General features: G+C 37.3%; 3 protein-coding genes across 11 annotated transcripts; 2 read left to right on the plus strand and 1 right to left on the minus strand.

Moving 5' to 3' along the window:
- The first annotated feature begins 168 nt into the window (after positions 1-168).
- Positions 169-11,402, plus strand: LOC124412438 (protein mini spindles). 4 transcript variants are annotated; one of them, XM_046892298.1, is made up of 36 exons: positions 169-418; positions 933-999; positions 1,078-1,271; positions 1,383-1,589; positions 1,680-1,799; positions 1,924-2,099; positions 2,255-2,478; positions 2,598-2,792; positions 2,859-3,039; positions 3,115-3,227; positions 3,320-3,530; positions 3,603-3,763; positions 3,831-3,982; positions 4,067-4,285; positions 4,372-4,555; positions 4,650-4,847; positions 4,971-5,207; positions 5,312-5,474; positions 5,562-5,731; positions 5,798-5,959; positions 6,069-6,341; positions 6,420-6,623; positions 6,707-6,842; positions 6,923-7,116; positions 7,206-7,405; positions 7,840-8,028; positions 8,771-8,944; positions 9,024-9,186; positions 9,272-9,430; positions 9,511-9,698; positions 9,780-9,942; positions 10,058-10,231; positions 10,319-10,468; positions 10,561-10,750; positions 10,842-11,002; positions 11,186-11,402. In XM_046892298.1, the coding sequence occupies exons 2-35, from the start codon at positions 943-945 to the stop codon at positions 10,967-10,969; spliced, it is 6,009 nt and encodes a 2,002-aa protein (XP_046748254.1). In that variant the 5' UTR covers positions 169-418; positions 933-942; the 3' UTR covers positions 10,970-11,002; positions 11,186-11,402. The 4 variants fall into 4 exon arrangements, with proteins under 4 accessions (XP_046748254.1, XP_046748253.1, XP_046748255.1 ...); XM_046892297.1 differs by having other exon boundaries at positions 10,561-10,741; positions 10,818-11,002; XM_046892299.1 differs by having other exon boundaries at positions 170-418; positions 10,561-10,741.
- Positions 10,660-14,478, minus strand: LOC124412444 (transmembrane protein 165). Of its 2 annotated transcripts, XM_046892314.1 has the most exons (7): positions 14,225-14,478; positions 13,967-14,125; positions 13,692-13,893; positions 13,271-13,446; positions 12,960-13,145; positions 12,740-12,845; positions 10,660-12,577 (listed from the first exon to the last, which is right to left on the minus strand). In XM_046892314.1, the coding sequence occupies exons 2-7, from the start codon at positions 14,093-14,095 to the stop codon at positions 12,501-12,503; spliced, it is 876 nt and encodes a 291-aa protein (XP_046748270.1). In that variant the 5' UTR covers positions 14,096-14,125; positions 14,225-14,478; the 3' UTR covers positions 10,660-12,500. The 2 variants fall into 2 exon arrangements, with proteins under 2 accessions (XP_046748270.1, XP_046748269.1); XM_046892313.1 differs by having other exon boundaries at positions 13,967-14,478.
- Positions 14,479-17,108: 2,630 nt separating this feature from the next.
- LOC124412440 (soluble guanylate cyclase 88E) lies at positions 17,109-25,889 on the plus strand. 5 transcript variants are annotated; one of them, XM_046892302.1, is made up of 14 exons: positions 17,109-17,481; positions 19,935-20,080; positions 21,790-21,980; positions 22,053-22,266; positions 22,332-22,605; positions 22,679-22,802; positions 22,869-23,010; positions 23,076-23,202; positions 23,287-23,491; positions 23,602-23,748; positions 23,821-23,953; positions 24,055-24,282; positions 24,367-24,693; positions 25,369-25,889. In XM_046892302.1, the coding sequence occupies exons 3-14, from the start codon at positions 21,813-21,815 to the stop codon at positions 25,785-25,787; spliced, it is 2,508 nt and encodes an 835-aa protein (XP_046748258.1). In that variant the 5' UTR covers positions 17,109-17,481; positions 19,935-20,080; positions 21,790-21,812; the 3' UTR covers positions 25,788-25,889. The 5 variants fall into 5 exon arrangements, with proteins under 5 accessions (XP_046748258.1, XP_046748261.1, XP_046748260.1 ...); XM_046892305.1 differs by having other exon boundaries at positions 25,390-25,889; XM_046892304.1 differs by having other exon boundaries at positions 24,055-24,276.
- The last annotated feature ends 1,660 nt before the right edge of the window (positions 25,890-27,549 follow it).

A 27,549-nucleotide genomic window follows, 5' to 3' on the forward strand; every position in this document is an offset into this window, starting at 1 on the left:
TAAAGAAGCTACCGCATCGCCAACACGTCTTTTTGTGACCCCAGATTAACCCACCGAGTACTGATCACGAAAATTTTGCGAAGGGACAACCGTCTTTCATTCCTTTCGTTAACGGTTTACTCAAATAGGTGCAGTGGTGCAGTCCATGTAAACTGAACTATAATACAAACCGGGCTTAACGCCTTGTCTTTTTTGTTTGCATTCTGTCTTGACAGTTACAGTTGAGGCATTAACCATTTGAAAATAGTTGTAAGCGATCACATCGCCAGCGGCAGAGCATGTTCTTGAGGATTCTCTGTTACTTTTTGGTCTGATATTTATTATTTATTTATAACGTGAGAGTGGTGTGTAAGATTCGCGAGTAACCTATTAACTGCGACGAACTCCTAAATTCGTTGCAAGGATCCTCGATTGCAAGGCAAGTCCATTTTCCGTTTGATGAATCACTAGGGAGCGAAATTTGTTGCTCCTTAACCGTCGTTTCTATCATACCAAATAGGGAATCAACCTTCAACGTTTTCTTACCATGCAATTTCACCTTTCAAGGAATTATAACTATTGATTTTCCTTCAACACAAACCTCATGACCAAATCAGGTTACACAATTATCTCATCATTAACCCAAACATGTCCTATAATACGTTCGGGTTCCAACGTGATTAAGGACAGCTTGTCCCTTTATCCTTGTGTATTTTATCTTCATCAGAGACTCAATTGAGCAAATAAAAAAACTACAATCAACATTCAGTTGCCTCTGTTTACATATTCTCAGAATTAACATGCACAGAATTTATTCGCAAATGTCAACCATGGTCTTCCTTAGAATGAGGAAATTCTGCAAAATTTGAGCTTTTGAAATTAAAGTATGTTGAAATTCCATAATATGATTTGATTTTAAAACTTTCTTTGCTTTTTTTTTTATTGCATTACAGAAACGTTAGAATGGAAGAAGATACCGAATACACTAAATTGCCAGTCGAAGATCGCTGCGTGCATAAGGTATAAAAATTTGCTTTGATTTAAAAGATTTTATCTTTGCGTTTACTTGGTACTCAATATTCGAACAATGTTCTTTAGTTGTGGAAAGCCCGACTGCACGGATATGAAGAGTGTGCAAAAATATTCAGACGTATTGACGACGAGAAATCACCAGAATGGAATAAATTTCTTGGGCTTGTAAAAAAATTTGTTACGGACAGCAATGCTGTAGCCCAAGAAAAAGGATTGGAAGCGGTACTGGCCTATGTTGAAAATGCTGCAGCAGCTGGAAAGTAAGAAAACTGAAGATTGGATAAAAAGTTTTGTAATTGAATAGTGTCTAGCTAATTTAATAATATAATTTTCTACCTACATCATCACACTTGAATTCATTCCACTGTCAGGACTGTCGGAGAAGTAATGAGTGGCATCGTATCCAAGTGTATTGCAGCGCCTAAAACAAAGACTAAAGAACTGGCTGTTCAGATAACTCTCATGTACGTAGAAATAGAAAAACATGAAGCTGTCCAAGAAGAATTACTAAAGGGTACTGAAGCAAAAAATCCAAAAATCGTTGCAGCATGTATAGCTACATTGACGCTTGCCTTGAGGTATACTGTTACCTTATGAACTAATAAAATCATTCAAAAGTACATTTATTGCAACTTTTAAATAATTGATTGGTTTACTTTTTTTTACAGAGAGTTCGGGCCCAAAGTCGTCAGCGTGAAACCTCTTATTAAGAAGATGCCAAGCTTTTTGGAAGACAGAGATAAGTCTGTAAGAGAAGAAGGAAAAACAATGGTGGTAGAAATCTACAGGTGAATTTTACTTACTCGGTCTTCCTTTGAATTCGATGATCAGTCCTACTCTTGGTTTCTCCAAGATCTTAGGCTGTACTCGGCATATTACAATATTCCAAGTTCCAACCTTTCCTTGCTTCAGGTGGATCGGCGCGCCTTTAAAACAACAGCTTAATACTTTGAAGCAAGTACAGATAACTGAACTTGAAACAGAGTTCAACAATCTTAAAGGTGAAAAAGTTGTACCCATTCGTTATCTCAAATCGCAGAAACCAAAAGTAACCTGTGTCGTAGACTCAGGTGCTGGAGATGTAGAAGGTCAGTTGAATGGTGGCTCTAAGAATAATAAATTTTACAATATATCTTAAATAATTTTGCTACTTTGAGAAAGTGAAAATTATCTAGTATCTTGCGATTCTTCATAAAGTTTCCAAAACCATTGTACATTTGAAATAAATATATTAACATTTAAGGTGATGAAGAAGAAGAAGACGATGCAGTGGCACCAGACATCGATCCTTACGAACTTTTGGACCCTGTTGATATTCTTTCAAAACTTCCTAAAGATTTCTTTGATAAAGTTGAGGCTAAGAAGTGGCAGGAACGAAAGGAGGCTATAGAGGCTTTAGAAGCTCTTTGCAAAAATCCTAAACTCGAGAGTGGCGATTACGGAGATGTCGTCCGAGCTCTGAAAAAGGTAAATATTGTATTGGCACACACTTTGTAAACATTTTTTCACACAGAAAAGTCAGAGCCTTTACAGAGAATAGAAGCTATTTCGTCTAAATCATTGATTTCTTTTCTTTTCCCTTGTAGATTATAAGCAAGGATTCAAATGTGTTGGTTGTGGCGATGGCAGGAAAATGTATGGCTGGACTAGCTACTGGATTAAAAAAACGGTTTCAACCTTATGCTTTGGCTTGTTTACCTGCCATACTTGAGAAATTCCGTGAAAAGAAACAAAACGTTGTTCAAGCTCTGAGAGAAGCTGCAGACGCAATATTTCTCAGCGTAAGCTTGAAAACAAATTCAAAAAATCTAGATCTTTCAGCAAAGTAACAATTATTTGATTTACAGACGACCATCGAAGCTATTATGGAAGATTCTTTAGCTGCATTGGAAAATAAAAATCCTTCTGTCAAGGCAGAGACAGCTGCTTTTCTGGCAAGGTGTTTTGCACAGACTCCACCACCAAGCTTAAATAAGAAACTGCTAAAAGCATATACTGGAATGCTTATCAAGACTTTGAATGAGCCAGGTAGGGATTTCAATAGAATTTGAATATTTAGAGAAACAAGAGATTTCATACCAGATGGTTCTTTCTGTTTCACAGATCCTACCGTGAGAGATAATTCAGCTGAAGCTATTGGTACAGCATCAAAGTTAGTTGGTGAAAAAGCAATATCACCGTTCATAGCTGACTTAGATAACCTGAAGATGGCAAAGGTCCGAAGAAACCAAAAAAGCATATTTTCATTTTCAACAGAGGATATTAAAAAATATCATTTATTTGAACATTGGTTTTAAATGTTTTTCAGATCAAGGAATGCTCTGAGAAAGCAGTGATAGTTGTGAAATTACCAAATGTCCGAAAGGCAGCTGGCGATAGACCAAATACAGCCCCTGCAAAAATAGAGTCACCTTCAAAGTCAAAAGAAAATGACCATCCAGTTAAGTCTAAAAAACCAAATGCTACCGCTAAGAAGTCTACCACCAAGAAAACAACCACTTCGTCCATGACAAATTTAGGTATGTCGATCCATCAGCTGCCGTTAATTTTATTCACTCACCATTCAATTATTTATGCTTTCACTTCACTAGCTTCGAAGAAATCATCTACGGCAAAAGTACAAGTCGAGAAAAATTTGAGCAATGAAGAAGTTGATGAATTGGCAGCACAAGTTTTACCCGCTGAAGTACTCTCTGGACTTACCGATAGTATTTGGAAGACACGTTTGGCTGCTGTTGAACAATTAATTCAGGTAATTTGGATTTCGGAAGCAGCAATTTTCAAGTTAATACCGAGTATTTTCTTACTCTATTTACTAGGTTGTCAAAGAAATGGAGACCGCGGATGTTCCTACACAAGTCATTGTCCGCACTTTGGCTAAGAAGCCTGGCCTCAAAGATACTAACTTTCAAGTTCTTAAGCTTCGGTTAGAAACAGTAAAAATGCTGGCAGAAAATTATAATTTCTCAAGGTACAGCATTCTATGCAATGATGTTTAACTTTTGCTTGGCAAATTCGTAGTTAATATTTCATCGTCTATAATCTGTTCTTCTAGCACCGTGGCTGAGTATTGTGTTATAGATGTAACTGAAAAGCTGGGCGATGCTAAGAATAGTACCGCAGCTGGTGAAACTTTAATTGCAATTGCGGAAGCTACGAGCTTAGAATCAGTGGCTAACGAGGTAATGGGATTTGCTTTTAATCAGAAAAATCCAAAAGTGCAGCAGGAAACCTTATTGTGGCTTGCTAAAGCTGTTGAAGAATTTGGCCTTGTGTAAGTTTCATTCTTTCACTTCCATTCCTGATTGAAAACCTGCAAATGATCTATTTCCGTAATCCTGACAACTCTCAAATTTTCAGAATCAATCTCAAGGCTTTGATGGAGAATATTAAGAAGGCAGTTACTGCTACAAATCCGAGTGTACGCACTGCTGCTATTTCGCTTCTTGGTACGCTGTATGTCTATGTAGGAAAACCACTTCTCATGTTTTTTGAAAACGAAAAACCAGCTCTGAAACAGCAAATTGATCAGGAATGTGAAAAGGTAACATTTGAAGTTACATTGTTTTTTTGCGGTATATGAATAAAGAAAGCCTGTAAAACAATCTAGAATATTTAATGTGATCTAATTACTTCAGCGTATCGGAGAATCGCCTCCAATTCCAACACGTGGTACCAAAGGCAAGAAGAATAAAGTTGACGAAGATGACGATGGTGATATAGAGCAAACGGAATCAGTGCCTCAAGTGGATATATCTGATCTCATTCCCAGAGTTGATATAAGCAGTCAAATAACAGAAAGTCTGCTCAATGAGCTTGCGGATAAAAATTGGAAGGTACGTTTGTTTAATGTTTTCTGAATCGTAATCCTCAATAGCATTCATATTGTTTATAAACTCAAGAAAACTAAATGACTGGAATTTTTCTTGCTTGAAGTTAAAAACCGAAATCAATTTTAGGTACGCAACGAAGGGCTTCAAAAAATAAATACGTTACTGACAGAGGCAAGGTCGATAAAAGGATCAATTGGCGAACTTCCCCAAGGACTAGCTTTAAGATTAGTTGACAGTAATAGCAAAATAGCGCAGTCTACATTAGGCGTTTGTCAAACTCTAGCAACAGCTATGGGATCGCCAGCTAAACAGCATATTCGGACGTTATTCCCTGGGTTTCTGCAGTGTCTCGGCGATTCTAAGGTAAATTGACTGTCATTTACATACTGCACTAGCTCTGCGGTATATCTAAATACGAATTTTATTGAAATATGACTTGACGTAATTTTTTTTTTTAATAACTACAGACGTGGATTCGGACAGCTGCAATTGCTTGCATGAACACATGGGGAGACCAGTGCGGATACAAGGAATTCTTCGACGGAGAAATGATTGGAGATGCTCTGAAATCTGGATCTCCAACTCTCAGATCTGAGCTTTGGAACTGGCTTGCTCAGAAACTACCACTGAGTATGTTTTCGCAGTATTGATTCCACGAATATTTATTTTGTCGTATATTGAATTTATATATATATATATATATATTTTTTTTTCTAGTTCCGGTAAAACAGATTCCAAAAGAAGAGCTTACAGTTTGTTTACCGTATTTATTCAGTAATTTAGAGGATCGCAATTCTGATGTTAGGAAAAATGCCCAAGAAGCAGTTCTGGGCTATATGATTCATCTTTCATATGATACTATGGCACGTGCGTCAGAGAAACTGAAGGTAAAATTTTGTATATCATTATGTCAAGTACCCAATAATTCTACATTGTGATTTGAATTATTTCAGCCTGGCTCTAAATCTGTCGTTCTCGCAGCCTTAGAGAAAGCGCGACCTAATTTACCTGTGAAACCACTGCCGAAAAAACAAGCCCCAGAAAATACATCACAGCCAAAAACAGTTAAAAGCGGTGGAGCAATGAAAGCAGGCAAAACGGCCATCAAAACTAAGGTAGCTACATATCTACATAAAATCCTGAGTCGCAAGCCAAAATATGAATCCTAAATATAGTCGACCGTCAATTGATTGAAAAATGTAACCATTGTCATTCTGTATTAAGGCTGGAAATGGATCTAAGCCTAACAGTGCTCGCAAGAAGGATGATGATGTGGATACTAGTCCATTGTTAGCCACAAATAACTTGAAACATCAAAGAGTCATTGATGAACAAAAGATGAAAGTGTTGAAGTGGAATTTTACAACCCCACGAGAAGAATTTGTGGAATTACTCAAAGAATTAATGACTACTGCGAACGTGAATAAAACACTGATGTCAAACATGTTCCATTCTGATTTTCGGTATCATCTAAAAGCTATAGAATCTCTGACAGAGGTAACTTTACAACTGTGCAGAACTTCACCATCCAATATTTATACATGTATCATAACTTCAACATTTTTTTTTTCTTAGGATTTGGCCGATAATAGCAAAGCTTTAGTCTGTAATTTAGACCTGATTCTCAAGTGGTTGACATTGAGATTCTTTGACACAAATCCTTCTGTACTATTGAAAGGTTTGGACTACCTCCAAACCGTTTTTAATATACTCATTGAGGACCAATATCACATGCTTGAGAATGAAGCCGCCTCTTTTATCCCATATCTTCTTACCAAGGTAATTAAACAGTCTACGAGAGAAATGGCAACTTTGCAACATTATGCATCAAATACTTCTATCGAATGATAACGTATTTACAGATAGGTGACTCAAAGGACACTGTACGGAATGGCGTTCGTGCTTTATTTAAACAAATTGCTTTAGTATTTCCAGTGAGCAAATTATTTTCTTATGTTATGGAGGGTATTAAGTCCAAGAATGCTCGCCAAAGAACAGGTATGCATTTAAGTTAGTCTACCCCAATTTCTACAAATCGTTGATTGTAAAAAATTAATTTGGTCTTACCCTTTCTCCAGAATGCCTTGATCAATTAGGTTTACTAATTGAAAACTATGGAGTATCTGTATGCCAACCCAATGCGTCTGTAGCTTTGAAGGAAGTTGCCAAACAAATTGCGGACAGGGACAATTCTGTTCGTAATGCAGCACTCAATTGCATAGTACAGGCATACTTCCTTGAGGGAGAACGAGTCTATAAACTTATTGGACAGGTGAAATTAATTAACATCTATTTCCTGCTCTCAGAAATAATATCTCATGCCAAGTGTACAAATACTTACACGTACTCACACGCTAATAGATTTCCGAAAAGGATCAATCGTTGTTGGACGAGCGTATCAAGAGAGCTGCAAAGAATCGTCCAATAAAATCCGCCTCTTCAGCTAGAATTGTTGTACCCCCTACCGCCTCCACCAACCATGTGTCAGATGACGGTGAACCTGATTTTGATGAAGAAGATGAAGAACCATTTGAACAGGAGCCAGAACCAGTGCATGATCCGTAAGTTGTTATTCGAAATAATTTTTTTGCCCTTCAACTGTCGAGTTATGCAGAATCTTTATCTTATGCAATATATTCTCCATTTCCATTTCACCATTTGCTATCTACCTATAATGTTCCAGTTTACTTACAATTAGAATAGATGAAATTAATTACACACATTAATCTTCTTTCTTAGTGTTATAATACAATATTTAAATGTATATTATGTAGCAATTGGAGTTTTTTGTAAATAAGAATTGAATGTGATGAAATTTTCTTATTTAACATATCTGACCTTTCTTTCACATCGTTAACATCATCATAAACTCTGATTATTTGAAGCTTGATAAGTATTTTTGCCAAATTTGCATTCATCACTGATTATTTATCATTATAAAACTACTCATCAAGTTGTCTGACTGCATGCGCTTGCTTTTCTAATGGCTCTGCAGAATCGACGATCAGAAAAAACCAATGATAAAGGAAGCGAGTTGCAAGGTCGTCGAAGACATTCCGCAAGTTGATTTAGTTGAGCCGGTGCAAGGGAATACGGAATCTTGCGAAAAACATCAACTTCAGGATACACAATCTTCTTCACCAAATCATCAGCCCGATAATTTGCATCATGATAATGTTGAAACGTTTGTCTTTCTCATCATTTTCTTACGTGTGTTTCTACCTTTTGGGTGCTTTACCAAACGGGTTATGGATACTAACACGTAGCTTGGTCACAAACTCAAATCACTAATTCCAACTTTTCTTTGCTCACAAATTAATTTGTGAACAAAAGGACAATTTCGTCGTACTCGCAAAATTAATTTTATCGTATTGATCTTGAATGAATCCGTGAGTATGTTTGAATGAAATATAGGTTTCAGTTCATCGTGGAAAATACTTACAATTTATACAAGTTTAATTGAAGTGTGTTGGTTGTATCAGTGTATCTTGATGAGTTTGATTTTGATAGAATAATATCAAACATGTTATGTACATGTCCGTATATTTGTTAATTATAAGTTCTTTGAAACCCCTTGCATGTTTCCAGCTGAAAATTATCTGTTTTTCTCCTGTACATCTGATTCTTCTGATTTCACTAACTGCGACTGATGTGTGGGGTTTTATTTTGTAAGAAATCGCTAAGCTGGTTCGTTTATAGTGATTGCGTGATTAGTTCATAGACGTGAACTTTGGGTCTTCCTTATGCACCTATTATAGACCGGTGCAATTCATGTATTGCTAATCTCTTTTATTCTGAGTATTTCACTTATAGGTAACATCTGGAGTACAATTATCTATTGTAGATGTAGATTTGTTGTTATTGAGTTATGTCTTCTCAGACAGAATCATATATTTTTTTATCATACAATATACAATTTATTCCAGAGTTCCAGCGCAACAAATACGTCCCAAAGTTTCTGGACCGTTTGGCCTTGATTTGGAATGGTTGGAGAGAATTGAGTCAAGTGCTCCTGTAAAAGTTCGTAATCCAAAACTTATAGAACTTAGTCTCTCCGACCTAAATGAACCAGTGAAGTTGCTAAATCCTACAGCAACACAGTGAGTGTTTAAGTTTGGATAATTTACTTTGCTATCATTATTTGATTATTAGATATTGAATTACTGGGATAATTTTCAGAATAATTCCCATTTCGCCACCAAAACTGTTGGTGCCAAAATCTGCAGTTCTATCCTCGTTAACATCGCAAATTGAAAAAGATGACACTTTGGATCGTGAAATATTAGCGATGGCTAGTAATGATCTTCAGGTTGCGTTCCAGGCATTAAGCAAAGTGGACAGTGTTGGTGTCTAACTCTTAATTAATTTTATACTTCACATTCTTTGATCTGCATACTGAATAAAATAATTGAACAATTTGTTTGCAGATATTAAAATCGCATCAGGCTAATTTGCTGCAAACAAAGGAAGATAAGTTTATTGGTGCTGCAAATTCACAATTAAAAATTCTGCAAACTTATCCCTTGCATTCGGGAATTCCCGATGTATCAAAATGTTTCAGAAATACTTTTATGGTGATACTTTCGGTAAGAAATTGTTATATGTCTAGTAAATTATTGAAAATTTTATCTTTCTCATTTATCATTATTATTATTATTTTATACAGTTTTACAACACCGGTATTCTTGGCAAAAATGTCTCAGCACTACAATTGAAAGAACTTGTGGACCAACTGATCAGTTTACTAGCAGAGAATAAATTAGATCAGTTAAATGATGTTGATGCTTATAATCGTGTGATTAATACCATTGTTGTCAAGGTGATAGATTGTTCAAATCACACAACAATTATTTGGTGAGTTATAATAATTTCTACCCAATATTAATATTGAATAATACGATCTCTATCTTGTAACAATACGAAACATCGTTCCAGTGTACTCATAAAATTACTTCACGGTTGCGCACAATCTAATGCACTTCCAAAATACGAAGAATTGGTAATGAAGTGTTTATGGAAAATAGTCAAGATTATGCCAAGCTGGGCTGCAGATTTAGATTATGATCCAATTCTTCGTGAAGTACACTATTTCCTGAAAGTGAGTAATCTCCATGTAATAGTAGAATTTTAGCACACCAAATTTATGTTATTTCTGATTCGGACTTTCATTTTTTTTTTTCTCAAATACAACTTATGGTTTATTCAATTTAAAGGATTATCCAACCACGTGGTGGAAGAAGAGGAAATCCGATACTGCCCTGCGTACAGTTAAAACAGTACTTCACAGCATGACACGAGTGAAAGGGAATGCCATTTTAAATCACATGAGCTTAATAACCAACAAAGACGAGTCGGAATTGTATTCTTACCTCATAAGGCTTGTTGCGGTGAGCTGATACAATGTGTCTAAAATCGTTCATTGCACTAGAGTTTACTTTGAACAAATCTTTTTAACCTGATAAAATTATTTTCAGACTCTGAAACCAGACGACACAAATGCACAGTCGCGAGCGTCATCGAAGTCTGCTACCGTTGGCAGAACACAAAAGCACTTGTCTAAATTAACACATCAGCAGTTGTCTGAAATATTTAAAAAAATTGGATCAAAACATCATACACAAGAGGTAGATGTGAAAAGATGATTACTTACAATTTAAACTTTTAACAGTTGCTTATAAATCGATGTACTCAATATACGAATGCCAATTTTCCTCAGGGGCTTGCACAACTGTATGATTTTAAACTGCAGTATCCGGAGGCGGATATTTATGTGCAACCATTCCTACTTAAATCTCATCAGTTTTTCCAAGACTACATCGAACAGGGGTTGCGGGATATCGACCAAGCAAGAAAAAGTCAAACCCCTATTTTGCAGACGAATAATCAATATGCCACAGGTATTTCTGGTAATTGCAATATATCCATTATGCAGAAAAATTACGTAAAAATCAGTTTACTGTTCAAGGTTATCAGTGGTGGAATATTACCTTTTTCCAGATATTTCTGGAGTTCCCAGATCTCTTGCAGAAGAAAAAACTATGATGGATCCTATGTCCAGGCTTGAGAGATTGCGGAATCTAGAGGCCCAGTGTAAACCACCACCGAATCAATCAAACCAAACATGAATAAACTCTCTGTATACTTCAATAATATTTTAGGTAAGCCTTAGAGGATAATGCAGCGGCAAATTCAACACTTACAAAGCTACTTAAGATTTTGCATTCTGTACATGGGATTTTACCGATTGTCATACAATTTGAAACGTGAAAACCAAATGTTTGAGCGAGAAATTACGTACATTAATAAACATAAATATTTTATGTACAAAAAATCTCTTTCAGGGTTGCAGTGCTTAAGTAACTGGATTACAAAGTATAGCAAACAGTCTATAATCACGTACCTAACATTATACCCTCAACGTCCAGAGTGACATTAACAGTAGCTGTTTTGCTCCATTTCCTCAGTAGTTGTGTATAGTTGACACTACTATTAATGATGTATTGTTGATGTGTTATGATATTAATGAATATGAGTAAATTACAGACGCAATTAAAAGTATATACGTGAAAAGGTAGTTGGTGATTTGAGACTGATTTTGTAACTGATTTAAAATTGTGTTATTTTCCTAATAAATCATTTGGCTTTTAATTTACATACATACATCATTTTGAAATCACGCAAAATTTAAACGCCACATTATTATTATTCATATTATTTGGGTGGTGCAACATTATAAATCACTCGTTTAACATAAAAATACTTTTACATCAGACACGGTAAGTGAAAATAAATGAATCTCAAAGGTAGATCAACTATTTATGTGCATTGTGTCTATGAAACCCGGTGCAGTAATATTATAAGTCATAGTTGAGTATCTTATCAGAACTCTTCAAGCAATATATATTCCACTCACTGTTGATGATTACTAGGAAATATTTATTTTTTCGATTGATTTTACAGTAAAAATAAATCCTTAATACTTTGTTCATTTTAGTTAGAAAAATATAATACATATAATGTAAAATGATACAAATAGGAAGAAAAATACATCCACTCTGTTATGCTATTGATAAAACTTTACACAATAAGTCTACAATTTATGGAACAGTATCAACAGTAATGGAATCAATACCGACGACACCTGTATTATAAGTTACACAAAACCAGAACTTTTCACTGGAGTAACGCTGTTGAGTAAAAATATAAATCATTCTAGAGTATTAACTCCATTCATAGTAGTGTTGCGTTTTATACTTGCGCACCGCGTGTATATCATTGCAGGTTAACGTTTGGCGTAAAAATGCTATGCAATATGTACCTATTATCTTCACCAGAATGGAACATTAGTGCAGAAAAATGATCTTATCTGCAGTTCTTATGACTAAAAAAGAATCACAGTGCTCTCTAAAGAACAGCTCGTACTGATAGAATCAGGTAATGCTTTGCTCGCTAGAAAGGCATGTATGTACATACACTTTAGTGTATAATTAAAAAATACTAGAAATATGATGTGACAACGGTTTGTAAAAATGGCAACAATTTTACTGTATAGAGATGGGACGTTTAACACTATTTTATACCGTGCTTACCGTCATAAACACATAACATTATTATAAATTATTAATAGGCTGCACTCTCAATTAAGTTGTCTAATGCCTAAACATCTTCCGTTGGATTGACGAATAATGCTGTAATCGCGAACAGTAGAAATACTACACCTCCAATAATTGTAACTGAAAATAATAAAGACACTCTATAGATCAGATTTTCACCTACTGGAATGCAATTCAATTCAATTTGTTTTTGAAAATTTACGGTAAATTGACACATAATTGAATAATGTAATTGTTGATATTGTGAGGATGCATGATCATAGAACGTTTTCGATATTATACCTGTTCGAACTGATATTTTCTGTGCTATCATACGCCCACCAAGTACAGCCAATCCTGTGCAAAATGCATGTCCTAATATTCCACCTAACGTGACACCGTAAACGTTCTGAAAAACAATATATTTTTGCATGAAACAAAGTTCCGATCATGAGAATGGTTGCATGATTTCTTATATTACCATACAGTAATAATGTAAAGAACAACAAATAATGTAGCTCACCTCTCGAGCTGCAAGAATGATTGTTGTGAGTTGTGAACGATCTCCCCATTCCGCAAGAAATGTGAGAGTGAAAGCTTGTATGAAAATTCTCGAAACAAATAACCACACACTGTTCGCTTTTGTTGTTTTCCTAATTACTCCAGTTTCTGGATCCTGGACGATGCTAGTACTGGCTTCTTTTTCATACTGAAATAAATTCCCAAGTACTCCTGCTTATTTATGAAAAAGATTTAATAAGAAGAGGTACCAATTAGTAGGTAACCATCTGATCTGAAGACAGTAATATTTAGTTCAAATACTGCATCACATACTTCATCCTCTCGTTTCCGTAAGTCTAACTGAACCTCTTCCAGTTCTTCTTGACCTTCATTTGGAGACATGTAGTAACCATCACGTAGCATCTTCAGACCAAACAGTGCGAAAAGAGCGGTAGAAATGTAGTAGGTATAAGCTCGTGGAATTATGGTTGCGGCATAACCGAAAACAACTGAGGAGAAAATTTTCTTTAATAATATAAAGTGACAAATATTGAGAAGATTCTGATCATTTTTACTCTCTAATGGTGCACTATATATAACTATTAAAAAATACCCAGCACGTTACGAATCTTTTCTTGTTTTCAAAAGATGCATGCGACGTTTAAAGTTGACGCCACTAGCTATATACTTTGAGACAGTAACTGATGGAACGATTAAGAAGCAAAGAATTGGAAATAAATTTTCTCAACTGTACCAGAGAGAATAGTCATCAAAGCGAGGGCACTTATAGCACCGGAAAAAACAGTAAGTCGTGGATGTCGCATAGCCATGATAGCTGCAATGAAGAAAGTTTTGTCCCCAAGTTCAGAGACAACGATGACCGAGAGCGAGGCAACGAAGGCATGAAGCAGACCTAAATTGCCTTTGGGCTGAGTCGACGTTGTGTCAGCGGAATTCTGTAAATAATCATACACGCAAGTTTGGGGTGAACGAGAAGAGAATAGGGCTTCGTCTCAGAAATACACTTACCATTGAGGAGCTTGCAAGAGTCTGGTCTACATCTTCGAAGGGCGATTTTTCAGCAAAAACAACGGAGGTTAGGTACGAAATAAATATGCCAAGTGAAATGACATTTCGGATTCCAATATTGGGGTACATTTTGTACGATTGTAGCTCTATAACCTGGGGCTGTTAAGTGTGGAAAGATTAGAGAAAATGTGAGATAACTGTCCCATCGATAACGGAGAATAGTCACAGCCCTGTTGCTCATTCGCTTTATATACGTACATATATACGTGGATCCGCAGATTTAAAACGTGGCGTGCAAACAATTCACACCGACGTAAAGATCGATGTGGTTATACACACACAAATACAAATACATGTAATATTTCAATACTATAGTTCAAAACTCCATTCGCACGCTCTCTTTATTCACGTAAAAATCACGTGACTGTTATCCTCAGTTTACAACAGTCCATAATCGTAAGAACTGTGGTAAAAACTACGGGCAGTTTTTTCAGGTTTAATCAACCGTAGACCGTAGACGCTCATTATGCATCAATGACAACCGACAGAGCAAATATTGATGGAGATCACACGCACAGTAATTCATGAGTATTGCGTTCACATGTGTTTTTCTTGTCTCGTTCGCCGTTTTATCAATAGACGGCGTTGCAAGCGATTCATATTTCTCGCCAACTTTCTTAGGGCGATTGTAGCTTTTTGCGAATGCAGCTTTTAAAACAAATTTTATTACAAATGTCTGTCAATAAAAACGCTTCTCGGTTCAATCTCATGTCTGCCCGAAATCAAAATCCCAAAAACCGATGAAATTACAGATATTCAGTTTTGCGTGCTCGGCTTACCAAATCCAAATGTAGGTCCCCTGCACTTCGTCGGTCCCAATTCATCCCCGGTAAAAATTTCTACTATTACGAATTTTTACAGAAATTGGAACATTTCGTATTATGTCGTACGAAATTTTATATATGCATAGTTTTTCGTAAAGAATTGTTAATTTAGTTTGAAAATAGTACTAGCTTGTAGATTTCTGCCTGAAAAAATACAAATTTTCATGAAAATCTACAAGTTTTTATGAGAAACTGTGTATGCATATATTTACAATTTTGGGCGAAAACAATTATTTGTACCGAATTGTACTAAATTTTCCAATTTCTCTGAAAGTTCGTTAAAAATCGTAGAAATTATTTTCACCAGGGATATCTCTTTTTGTACAATTTAAAGGTTCATAGGTAACTGTTATAGTGCAGAATTGAGGGATTAAAAAGTATGAGCTCAGCCATCAGCTGTTATAAAAAATCGTTCTTCTCTAGAGCAGCAATAACATACAGCAAAGTATAAAAATATTTTGACTCCACATATATTAGTGAATTCTATGCAAATTGAAATGAGCACAAGGTAGCACGTTAATTACCTCATGTGCGCAGCACGAATTGTTGCACTTGTAAGTATGTTTTTAAGAATGAAAGCAAACCGACCGTTTCCTAATGTTAACAGACGCTCCCGATAAGATTTTATTATCAATTCACATACAATAAACACGATACAAAATGCGATTGCCGTTGAGTGCTGTATTAATAGGTTTTGGAAGCGATTACGTTATTCATATAAAAATTTTACAATATTACAAGTTTTTGTAATCATACATCAGCTTCTTATCACAGGCGACTGTATTTCCGTGCTATAAGGACTTTTTGTTTTACTCACGAAAATTGAGTTGAATAAATTTTATCACATGATATCAAATATGTACGTTAGTCGTTAGAAATGAATATTTATTAAATATTCGTCAGGTGTGTTGCTCTTCACATTCACACATATATTTTCAGAGCCAGGAAGCTTATTTAATACTGCCTTATTTAATGCGCGGCCAACCCTGTTTCGTTGACAATGCGCGTCACGCGTGACGTCATTATCCCCATTTGCGGCGATGGAGAATTCTTTTGTCAGTTACACGGTGCACCCACCACCATAGCAAAACATTGTAGTTACATACATACAGTAACGATAGATAAGAGCGTTGATATCGAAATAAAATGAATTTACACGTTTCTTTTTCATTCAACCGTATGAAAAGAAACTATTTTACTTTCGATGTTTGTACACCTATTAACGTAAAACTATAACACTGAATGACTCGCTTCTTATTACATGAGTTGCAGGTTCCATCATTCTTGGAAAAAATCACGGCAGAACATGCCTTGGCCCACGTATTTCTCGAGGATGTATGTACGTGCGGCATTTGCCTCGTTGTACAATAATGATCCAGACATCGTTGTGCCTAAAAAATACAAGTAAAAACATAAAGTCGAGAATGCAGTCCAATTAACATTGCCTGGTTAAGGGGGCGGGAAAGGCATGGGAATTTTCAAAAACCTGCTGTAAAATCTCGTCCGTCTCGCAGACACACGTTAATGAATTAGACGAGAGTTTGGCCAAGCAACGATAATATTGGCACGGCTGTATAAACCACTTGGTAGTCGCGGCATGTCAATGCCTAAAACCATCTACGTGAAGCCTATTTGAATTTCCGATCGGATACCGAGTATCGGGTAGCTAATAGCAGGAAATGGCGGCCTTGTAAGAACCAGCGGTTTGGATTTGGTTGGTTAGTAACGTTTTGATCGTGACACTGCAAAGAAGTCGCGTCGCCCCGCGAACGTCCCCTCAGAATGAATAAAACCGCGGCGAGAACGCATAATCGGACAGGTGCACAGTAGGTATCCTGCAGCTAGGCGAATGCTGAAAACTTGCTGAAAACTGTGAAAAACTCTGCAAGGGCCGATTTGAACGAGATATTAAAAAGCAAGTAACAAACAGTCAGAATAAAACACACACACGAAAAGAGCTAAGACTATAAACATCGTGAAATCATCCGAGTAGTAAAATTTCTTCTAACTAATTAAACCGCGCTAGATAATGTCCAATCGAAATTTAGTCAAAAATGTAAAAAAATTGCACTGAACCGAATCTCCCGGACTCGTTATAGTCGTCATAATGCGACCGGAACTCTTCGAAGTCCAGCCATTACTGCTGTTACCACTGTGAACCGAGACGAAATGTGAGTCAATCTGAATGCCAACTCAAATTGCAGGCATACGTACGTACTAACAAGATGAACCTAGCTGTCAAACGATACGCACTATGGACGTTTGTCTAGCCGCAGCGTCAACTGCGGCTGTGCCGCGCCCGTTGAAATTGATTTTTGCGCACGTGCGCTGAACAGATTGATCCCGCGACGTTTCGTGTCGAGTTAAAGGTGGTGTTTCGACTTAACTAATCGTAAGTTCGATTAATATTCATATACGTTCGAGCGATATTGACACCGATTGTAATCGACTTTACCAATAAGACACTGCAGTACCGTGTAATATTAATTATGGAAAAAATTCATTGAGTGAAACAGTTGGAGTCACGCAGCAACGACGACCATTGATTGACTTGTTATTGGCTACATCTTGACGGAAGCTTGCGTCAAAGTTTCATCCCAGATATCTGTTTTGATGATAACAAACTTTTCAGTAAGGGAGATTTACGTCTACTTGTTTTGTAACGATTGGATGATATTTTATTTCTAACATCAGCCAGCCTTTCTGCGCTATATGGATCGTCGGCGAAACACAAGTGAAATACACGTTTTCTCGAGCCACTAACACAACACGTCTTTCCTGGGTAATTGATCAAGGCAATTCAGCACGGCGTTGACTCGGGAATACAAATCGTGACGCGTATATAACGATCGTTCAATTCAATCTATCAACGGCGTTTCGAGGTAGTAAATTTTCGGTGAATGAGTGACGTAGGTATTCGCGAATTACCTACTCACGCATGTATGATCATATCGTATCACTTGATCTATACGTTACTGCGCGATTCGCTATTTCTTGCCAATTAAACACCGTAGTTCGAGATTCTATCCATAAGATGGAATTGAAAGTCGCGTTAATCTCATTACATTTATATCCTAAGAAAGCGTCTCGCTGATTGTGAGAGAACAAAGATCGAAAATGGTTTTGCCTCCTCCACGCGGCGAGTATACATTTGGCAGAGCTATAAATCACTCCACTACACTTCTGCCGTCATTCATCCCTCTAATCGTAATCTTGAGACACGTACGGATGTCCGCAGCCCATAAAACACCGACTGTGTTGTAGCCATGGTCCGTCAGCCATATACCGCGATTGCAGAGGGGATCCTAGCTCAACGTTATACTGAAGTGAAGACGTTACGTTACACCATTCGCTTCACGCTTCAATCACAGTTCCCTGTTGAAAGAACCAAAATGCTTAGAATAGGTGCTCATTCTTTAGACGCTGTTATTGCGGCCACGTCGAACGCAGAATTATGAATCAGCATTATGCAAACATATATTAATTTCAATCGATAACATTGTAATATATATTATACTCGTCGGATATCCGGCCATAGAATTGATCCTCGATCTTGGCGAGATATTATAACGAGTGTCGCGATGCAACTTATATCAAATACACGAGTCTAAACCAAGCAACAGTGATTATCTGGACGGAATTCTTTACGTATTCGTTTATTTGTTTTTCATGATTAATCATAAGATCTAGTATTTCCGGCAGATTATAGATCGACGAGGAATTCGTAGCAGAAATCCACTTTGAAGATTTTCAGTAAAATATGTTAATCAGTTGGATTTTAGTCTGTACAACAATTGCAAAGTTATTTCGAAGATTCTACGTGAATAAATATTGTGGAATTAAAAATTGAACTCAGTCAATTTTTTTACCGACTTCCAGGAGGTTGAAGTTTGCATAATTTTGGCGATAAATCATTATCTCGCAATTTTTGAATAATCGTTTGGAATTCGGTCAACTAAGTCATAAATAAAAAAAAAAAATAAAAATAAAAAAATAATAGCAATCTTCATACTTTGCAAACTTAACATCTTCAAAGTATTTCTAAAATTACAAAATAGTAATATTTTTCTGAAAACGTTTCGTCGTGTTAATGTTACTAAATTCACGTTGGAATTTGACTGATATAACCGAAAGTTTTTTCAAAAACTCGCATTGACTCGTTTGAATTTAATATAGTATTTGCCACAGCTGCCAAGCTCAGAAGTGATTCTGTAGATATTTGCGATATCAATCACTCATCGTTTCCTCAGTGACCATGGTCTCTTTCCGCCAAAAAGTTATTCTGATACCGAGCGCCAAACGCTCATTCGGCACGGATCAAGAAATAAAATTGGATGACTATAAATATATATATATATATTATATGCATAAACAAATTATTCTATAGAGAATCGAAGTAAGTTACCATAGTTTGCATTGCGGTTAATTAATTGGATTACCATTTTATGGTCAGTTTATTATACTCTTGTGAAATTGGTATCAAATGGCATGCGTATATATGTGTATGTATATACAAGAGAGAAAATTAATAACGACGACCCTTTGCTAATCGCCAATTAACTCGTCGATTCCTTAATTACATACCGCCAGGTGGCCTAAAAGACCGGCCTTCGGAGTTTTAAATTGCTGTAACGCGTGCATTGATATTTATTAAATCATATGTATACGTTATGCGTATGTTATATATGAGCGCACGCTTCTCACCTTTTGACACTTGGTTCCGCGTATTCGATAAAAAATCTTCTACGAGAAATCATATTGTTTAGAAACTTGATTAAATTTTTTTGCCAAACACATTTCGTAAAGCGTTTTTTTTTTTTTTTTTTTTTTTTTTTTTTGCGGAATTTGCTTTTGGATTATACAAAGAAGAAAAAAAAGAGGCGTATTCTATTAAAACGGTTATGAATTCTGAGAAATTCCATTAGTTCAAACCTTGGAAAATTTGAATATTTCCGAATACGTTCAATTCTTGAATTCCTCGAAAAGTGTAAAAATCAAAAAATTACCTCCATAACGTAATAATGAAAATGCATTTTTCATCACGTAACAAAACCCTGAACTCACGTCTCTCTTGTTTCTTACAGTTCAAGGATGTCTTTTAGCACCGAGGATGCAATGAGGTTTAAAGAAAGTTCAATGTCAAACGTTTGCACGGCATTACCGAAGCTTTGTAACAATATAGAATTGGGCCAGTGGTGGCACTGAAAGACATCGCTATGTTCGAAAGAAGGTACGTAACAATAACAACGTGAAACGAATAATGAACTGTGCCCATAACGAGGCTTCATTGGTAAATGATAATAATATCTGACAGGCTGTCTGCATGCAGTGATCGCTGCACGAGCTGCAGCAGCAAAAGTAATTAGTTGTAACATTAGGCTCGAGGAGTGAGTAAAACAGTCTTTTATTTGACAATAAAGTCTAATAATAATACGCGCTAAGAAGGAACGGCTTATATATATATATATATATATATACATATATATCAAGTGCAACCACTATATTTACTATTGCTAATTAAAGTGGAGCGGTTAGACGCGCAGGACAATTAATCTCAAGCAATTAGGGGTAATTAACCCTACGCTATCGTTTCTCTCTCTCTCTCTCTCTCTCTACTCCTCCTCTCTCTATCTATCTCTCGACCAAGAGTCGTACAATAGCAACGACACAAGAAGACTTGCTGTGTAGAGAGCGGGAGCCGCGTTAAAGTTAGAAGGACCAGATCGAGCCTGCAGAAAAAGTCAAATGTATAGGCGTAATGCAGAGCAATATAATAGACAATCTATAACACGCGAGAGGAATTACTTCCCGCTGGGACAAAACGGGACCATTAACTTATACCGTGTCCACCGAAAGTAAACGGCCCAGGGTAGCAAAGAGTCGACACTGTGCCGTCTCCTTGGACATTTAATAATCCGAAGCACGCTATTCCCGGTTTGTGGTCGCAAAGTTTCTTCTCGACTGCCAACCTATCCTTCCTGCCACTTTGACCGCCGAGCCAGTGTCGGCTGCACCAGCTTCTGAGGTGCGGATAATCGCAGATTTTTCACGAGTTCCGATAGTCGAAGAAGTACTACTAAAGAGATACTAGGCTTATTGTTAGTTTCGCCAAAGATTCAGATTTAGGGTAACGTTTAGTTGTCTTTTGAAGAAGGAAAGAAAAGCTCTTGAAATATACGTTTCACGAGTCACAGGAGATAAGATTTTGAATTTTTTAAGGTAGGTGATAACTTATGAACCCTTAGCGCTGATTTTGATTTTTCCGCTTCGAACTTCTTTTGCTTTTACCAAACGATTTCTCTATCCGATGTGTGATTTTACTTCTTTTTCTTTTAAATCGTGTACAGTTTCGCCGAATGTGATCGCCAAATTTTTTATACACCGACGAAAGTCTGTGAAATTGATGAATTTTTATTATTCACGGTATCGCGTGCGAATATTATAGGTCGTAATTAATAATAGATACCAAATCAATACACTGGGGGCAGTTACTTATTTCAGGATATTTTTCTCGCGACTCTCCGCTCAGTCTTCTTAAGCTGCACTCAAATATAAATAGCCATTCCGAGCAGACGCGATTGTACGTGCGCAGTTTAATCCACGATCGTATAATATAATAAGTGACTTCGGTGGCGATAAAATTTTCCAAGAATCGTCAGAAATCTCAACAACGCGTTTTATTATCAATATTCAGTTGGGCCTTTAGCGTCCTGAATCGTCAAGAGTGATTAGTTCGTTAAAACAGTTACATATTTACAATTTTAATTATCTTTTCAAAACTCACCCTGTAAAATAATAAAAATTCGACGAAGTGCCGATTGAAAATATTTATCGCAGATCTTTTCAACTTCCGGTATCCGCTTTCGCAAGGGTCGGTAACTCCGAGGAACACCTTTTTCCAGCAAGTGATAAATAGCAAACTTCTTCCCGGTGTTCCAGGTTCCTAAACACAGTAGCTAATCATGTACGGGTTAATCCTGGAAAATTTGTCCGAGTATATAAAGCAAGTGTACGGCGAAGATCGTTGGGAAGAGATTCGTCGACAGGCATCCGTCGAGCAGCCCAGCTTCAGCGTTCACCAGGTCTACCCTGAGAACCTGATACCTCGATTAGCCAAGAAGGCCATTCAGGTACTGCATTTTCCGGGCCAAACGTGGACCGGAAATGCTGGCAAACCTAAAAACGAACGTTCTTCACCGCAGGTGCTGGGCATCACGGAGAAGGAATTCTTCGACCAGATGGGCGTCCACTTCGTTGGATTCGTAGGGCAGTACGGCTACGATCGAGTCTTGTCGGTCCTCGGCCGTCACGTAAGAGACTTCCTCAACGGTCTGGACAACCTTCACGAGTACCTGAAGTTTTCTTACCCGCGAATGCGAGCTCCGTCGTTCATATGCGAGAACGAAACGCGCCACGGTAATTCCGTCGTTCTCAGGTGGCCCCGGAGCCTCGATTTGATCCAGTTGATTTCGAATTTCCAGGCTTGACACTCCACTACAGAAGCAAAAGACGGGGATTCGTCTACTACACGATGGGTCAGATTCGCGAGGTGGCTCGACATTTTTACCACAAGGAAATGCGGATCGAACTCGTCCGCGAGGAGGTGCTCTTCGACACTGTGCACGTCACCTTCAACCTCACATTCGACAACCGGGCTTTCACGTTCGCCTCTCTTGCCATGACACGGGAAGAAAAGCACCTGCCAATCGGGGCTTCGGTTCTCTTCGAGATATTTCCGTTCTGTATTGTCTTCGGGTTAGTTGGTCAGTTGGTTACACAGTGATCAAGGATAAAAGCGACTCGAGTCATACATTCGATGTTTTATCAGGTCCGACATGGTCGTTAGAAGTCTGGGAAACTCCTTGATGGTGATCCTGCCCGAACTTTTGGGCAAAAAAATCACGCACTGGTTCGATCTAGTGAGACCATTGATCGCCTTCAAATTCCAAACGGTGAGTCCAACCGTCCTTGTTCCGCAATTCAAACGTTCACGTGTAATTCTATACGATTTTTCTCAGATACTGAACCGTACGAACAACATTTTCGAACTGGTTACCGTTGAGCCGGTGCTTACAGAGCGACCACCGGATCGCCATAGGAATGAAATAATGCTAAGCGACGCGATGGAAAATCCTGAAGACAAAACGCTGAGGTTAAAAGGTGAGGTGATAAGTAAATATCGACATGACACTGCAGAGTTTTTATCGGGAACTTCGTGTCCTCAGGGCAAATGATTTACATGGACAATTGGAGGATGATGATGTACCTAGGAACACCGGTGATGCCGGACCTGAACGCCCTGATAACAACCGGACTTTACATAAACGATTTATCGATGCACGACTTCAGCAGGTTGATATTATTTTTTGCCCATAATAAATCCAGCCGCGGGTATTTAAGAACCGGGTGATATGTAACCGAAAATATTGACTCTAGAGATCTGATGCTCGCCGGTACCCAGCAGTCGGTTGAACTCAAGCTGGCACTCGACCAAGAACAACTCAAAAGCAAAAAGCTCGAGGAGTCGATGAGGAAGCTCGACGCCGAGATGAAACGAACGGATGAATTGCTCTATCAGATGATACCGAAACAAGTCGCTGACCGACTTAGAAACGGCGAAAGTCCAATCGACACGTGCGAAGTAGGTCGAAATTCGAAGCATATCGTTATTGTATAAAAATCTCTTTATACCGCCTACATAATATACACAAGAAATTTTAGTTTGATATGACTCGTCCTTAACTCGCACAGATGTTCGACTCCGTGTCGATTCTCTTTTCGGACGTGGTTAGTTTCACCGAAATATGCAGCCGAATCAGTCCGATGAAAGTTGTATCAATGCTGAACGCTATGTACTCGATATTCGACACCCTCACCGAGAGGAATCGGGTATACAAGGTAAATCGTTTATCAGCCAAATGTCCTGAAGAGCGATTCTGTAACGGGTAATAAAATTTTGTTCCTTTAAAGGTTGAGACCATCGGCGATGCCTACATGGTGGTTTCCGGAGCACCGGACAAGGAACACGACCACGCCGATCGAGTCTGCGACATGGCTTTGGACATGGTGGAAGCGATAACCGACCTAAAGGATCCATCCACAGGTCTGTACTCCGGGCGACAAAAATTAAGGAGAAGACGAGGATCGTTTCGTGGATGTTTCGATACTCGTATTAATTAATGACGCGACCCGCGCTGATTACAGAGCAGCATTTGCAAATTCGTGTTGGTGTGCACAGCGGCGCGGTGGTCGCGGGAATTGTGGGATTAAAAATGCCGCGTTACTGTCTATTCGGCGATTCGGTGAACACCGCGTCGCGTATGGAGGCAACGAGCGAAGCGATGCAGATCCACATATCGCAGCCGACGAAGGAGCTTCTGTCGCCGTCGTACAAAGTCACGGAACGCGGGGAAATTCAGGTGAAAGGCAAAGGTGGGTGGATGGTTGGGTGCGGTAAAAAAGGAGAGGAATGATCCTTGATCCGGAGCTTGATCCTCTCGAATTGCCGTCCTGCAGGTTCGATGAAAACTTATTGGCTCGAGAAGCGGGAAGAGCGTTCACAGATGACGAAGGGTATCTCGATCTGCGAGCCACCTCTGTGGCAGAATTGTGCTGTGAAAAAACGGATGTCGATAAGCGGAGTCGGGTCCAGCCTCAGGAACGAGCGGAAGGCGGAAAACAACTCAGCGTCGACGAGGACCTCCAGGGTTTCGTCCCCGGCACCGGCCAGTTCGAATTCCGGGATCCTCTGCGAGGACAGGCGAATTTACTCGCCAATTACCTTCCAGGACGTCGCGCAACGCTCCGTCGCAAATTCGCCGATAAAGAGTGTCGACGTGAAAGGTAGAATTATTCAATTAATGAAAAAAAAATCATATCTTACTTACACACGCATATAATAATAACAAAAATAAATAGAAATCAATTATCATAATGTTAGACTATGTTTTATGATTTTTGGATCAGTGATTTGTGGATACACAGCGATGATTTTCGGCGGATATTGTCACGCGACTTGCAAAATTTTGATGTAATTATTGAAAGAAAAAACAGCATAACAACTTTAATAATAATAATAATAATAATAATTAGGGGGACAAAAAATGAGAAACTCGTGCAATATTTAAGCGCATCAGCATTCCTCGAACCGTTAAAAAGCAACTGCGTAAATATTTAATCATCGTGTACCAGATCAAATATTAACTCGAACCTTTTACTAAGAGTGTTTATTATACGCAATCGCAATGAGAAATGAAAAAAGAAAATTTAAATTTGAAAAAAAAAAAAAAAAAAAAAATCCGACAGAAAAAAATTAGAAGCAACCACAAAAAAAAAAGAAAAAAAAACGTTTCTTCCTTCCGCTTGAGAAAACCTTGTTACACGATAAATTATTATACTTTTCTTATATTGCAATCTGAATTAAGATTTGACTCGGCGTGAAAAGATCGATTCGGACGATCGAAAGAGAAAACGTAATCGTAAAAATTCATCATCACCGGATGTATTAAATACTTTCAGGTTTCCGTTCGAATTCCGTAGGTGCGGTATCGGCAATCGTTCGTAGTCCTGCGGACATATTTGGATCCCTATTGTCGGACACTGAGGAGCATTTCCGTTTGCACAGGGACGGCGCGACGTCGCCGCAACACCGTAGCGCCGATACGAGGTCCGTAACATCGTCAAAAAGTGATCGTACCAGGGGTAAATTGACCCCGGAGGAAGAGGTCAAGGGTCACAAGAGGGACACGTCGAACTTCAACTTGAACTCCGCCGACGGTTTGGCCGGGATTCCCAGTTGCGAATTCTCTCTCGTCGCTGACCCAGATGCTCCCGACAATCGACATCTGCCTATTAATCAGGACCAATGCTGCCCGGGTTTCGCTCTTACCAAAAGCGGCAAACCGCGGCATCAAAGCAACGCTTGCGTTATTTTTTAAATCGATGCAACATTTGTTATATGTGATATACATGTGAAACACATATATCTCGATTTTAATGATTATACGTTGATACTTCACTTCACTTCATTTTTTTTTTTTTTTTTTTTTAGATACTTTTACAATCACTCTATTTTACACTTTATCTTATCTTTCTCTCTGTGTCGGTAGGTTCTTTTTTTTTTGTTTTTTTGATTTTTTTTTTTCTTCCTATCAAATAATCGACATATTAGACGCGATATGTTTCAAATCTTATTCTAATTGACGAGTTTTAGTTTTAGTTTACTTTTTTTCTTATTCTTATTATTGCTGTTGTTTTTTTCTCTCTCTCTCTCTCTCTCTCTCTCTCTCTATTAGAACACTCAAATTCAACCGTATAATATGATGTACCGTTAATTATCGTGATCGAGGGAGAATATATTTATATAAGGATATATTAGATCGTTATCGACGATATCAGACTGCATGTATTGTGTAAACTATAATATATACCTATATTATAAAAAACAGTTGATGTGTGTATATTAAATTGGATTGATTAATAATACACTGTGTGTATAATTCACGTGTGAATAATCGAGTGGAGGAAAAATGTATTTTGTACAATAGTTACGAAAAATTGTATTCGTTAAGATTTTTGCAAGAAATTCTTTAATCGTAATTACCGCAAAAACGATCGGATTTTAAGATTATAACATCTTATATATTATTATACGGATATTGAACATAATTTTACTCCGTATATTATTCAATATACGCATAAATATATTTTATAAATATTGACGTACAGCATATTAGATATAGAACGGACGAATTGTACGATACATTCAATAACACTTATATTATTTAAATAAAATCCATTATTAATGTTCACGATATAGAATAAATGAACGACAATTCATATCATCATAACATCTCGACCATGAAATTAACTATACACGAAAACTTCAAAAAAAAAAAAAAAAACATTTCTGCTACGATATAGAAATCGTTATTGTAAAATTGTATTTTAATAATCTGATTTTTTTTTTTTACGGTCATGTACTCTCTTAGCATACAAAATTTGTGGGTGATTTCATGAAAAAAAAAGAATATTAAAATCAGAAAAGAGAATTGAAATATTTCGAAATATTGTGACTTGTGCATACCGATAATAATTCATCGTATTGAGACAATAATTCCTGAAGCTCGCTCTCTCAACGCCGAGGAAAATCTTTCTGCAACATGTAATTGATATATTTTTTATGACATAGCTTTTTACATACGTATAATAATAACGGTAGAAAATCGACCAAATTCATTTACTCATATCTTTATAAATTGTTACAAATTGTATTGTATTTAGTGAACTCGAATTCAGGACTTGAGGTACGCACGTTATGCCAATTAGTTAATTATGAATATTCATCACGCGTGTCTGTCTCAAGTGCAAATCAAGATACTAACAATAAGTATTATATTTTATGGACATGTTCCTACTGATACACGATTACGATTCGATTTTTTTTTTTCACCCCAGGTGCAACTTGTATTTCTATTATTTCATTTCAATTACACATATTTGTATAAATATATCATGTGTACTCGAATTTAAGATATTTTTTTTTTTAACCCAACGATATGTAACAATTATAATATCGATGGATACTCATATTTACTTAATAAATGTTAACTGTTGCCAATTCATCCTGCAGTATTTTCTTTCATCGCCAACACTGTTTATATAACCAGGATAAATACATGAATACATGGTTGAGACGTA

The sequence above is a fragment of the Diprion similis genome, chromosome 11, assembly GCF_021155765.1.
Source record: "Diprion similis isolate iyDipSimi1 chromosome 11, iyDipSimi1.1, whole genome shotgun sequence".
NCBI classification, from domain to species: domain Eukaryota; kingdom Metazoa; phylum Arthropoda; class Insecta; order Hymenoptera; family Diprionidae; genus Diprion; species Diprion similis.

Bases quoted from the DNA above. Each gene is read 5' to 3' on its own strand.
- LOC124412440 (XM_046892302.1), top strand. From the start codon at position 21,813: ATGTACGGGTTAATCCTGGAAAATTTGTCCGAGTATATAAAGCAAGTG. The intron at 23,492-23,601 runs GTAGGTCGAAAT...TAACTCGCACAG, and splicing joins GTCCAATCGACACGTGCGAA to ATGTTCGACTCCGTGTCGAT. The intron at 24,694-25,368 runs GTAGAATTATTC...AAATACTTTCAG, and splicing joins AAAGAGTGTCGACGTGAAAG to GTTTCCGTTCGAATTCCGTA.
- LOC124412444 (XM_046892314.1), bottom strand. From the start codon at position 14,095: ATGTACCCCAATATTGGAATCCGAAATGTCATTTCACTTGGCATATTT. The intron at 12,846-12,959 runs GTGAGCTACATT...ATTGTTTTTCAG, and splicing joins TCATTCTTGCAGCTCGAGAG to AACGTTTACGGTGTCACGTT. The intron at 12,578-12,739 runs GTATAATATCGA...TATTATTTTCAG, and splicing joins GAAAATATCAGTTCGAACAG to TTACAATTATTGGAGGTGTA.
- LOC124412438 (XM_046892297.1), top strand. From the start codon at position 943: ATGGAAGAAGATACCGAATACACTAAATTGCCAGTCGAAGATCGCTGC. The intron at 1,000-1,077 runs GTATAAAAATTT...AATGTTCTTTAG, and splicing joins AAGATCGCTGCGTGCATAAG to TTGTGGAAAGCCCGACTGCA. The intron at 3,040-3,114 runs GTAGGGATTTCA...TCTGTTTCACAG, and splicing joins CAAGACTTTGAATGAGCCAG to ATCCTACCGTGAGAGATAAT.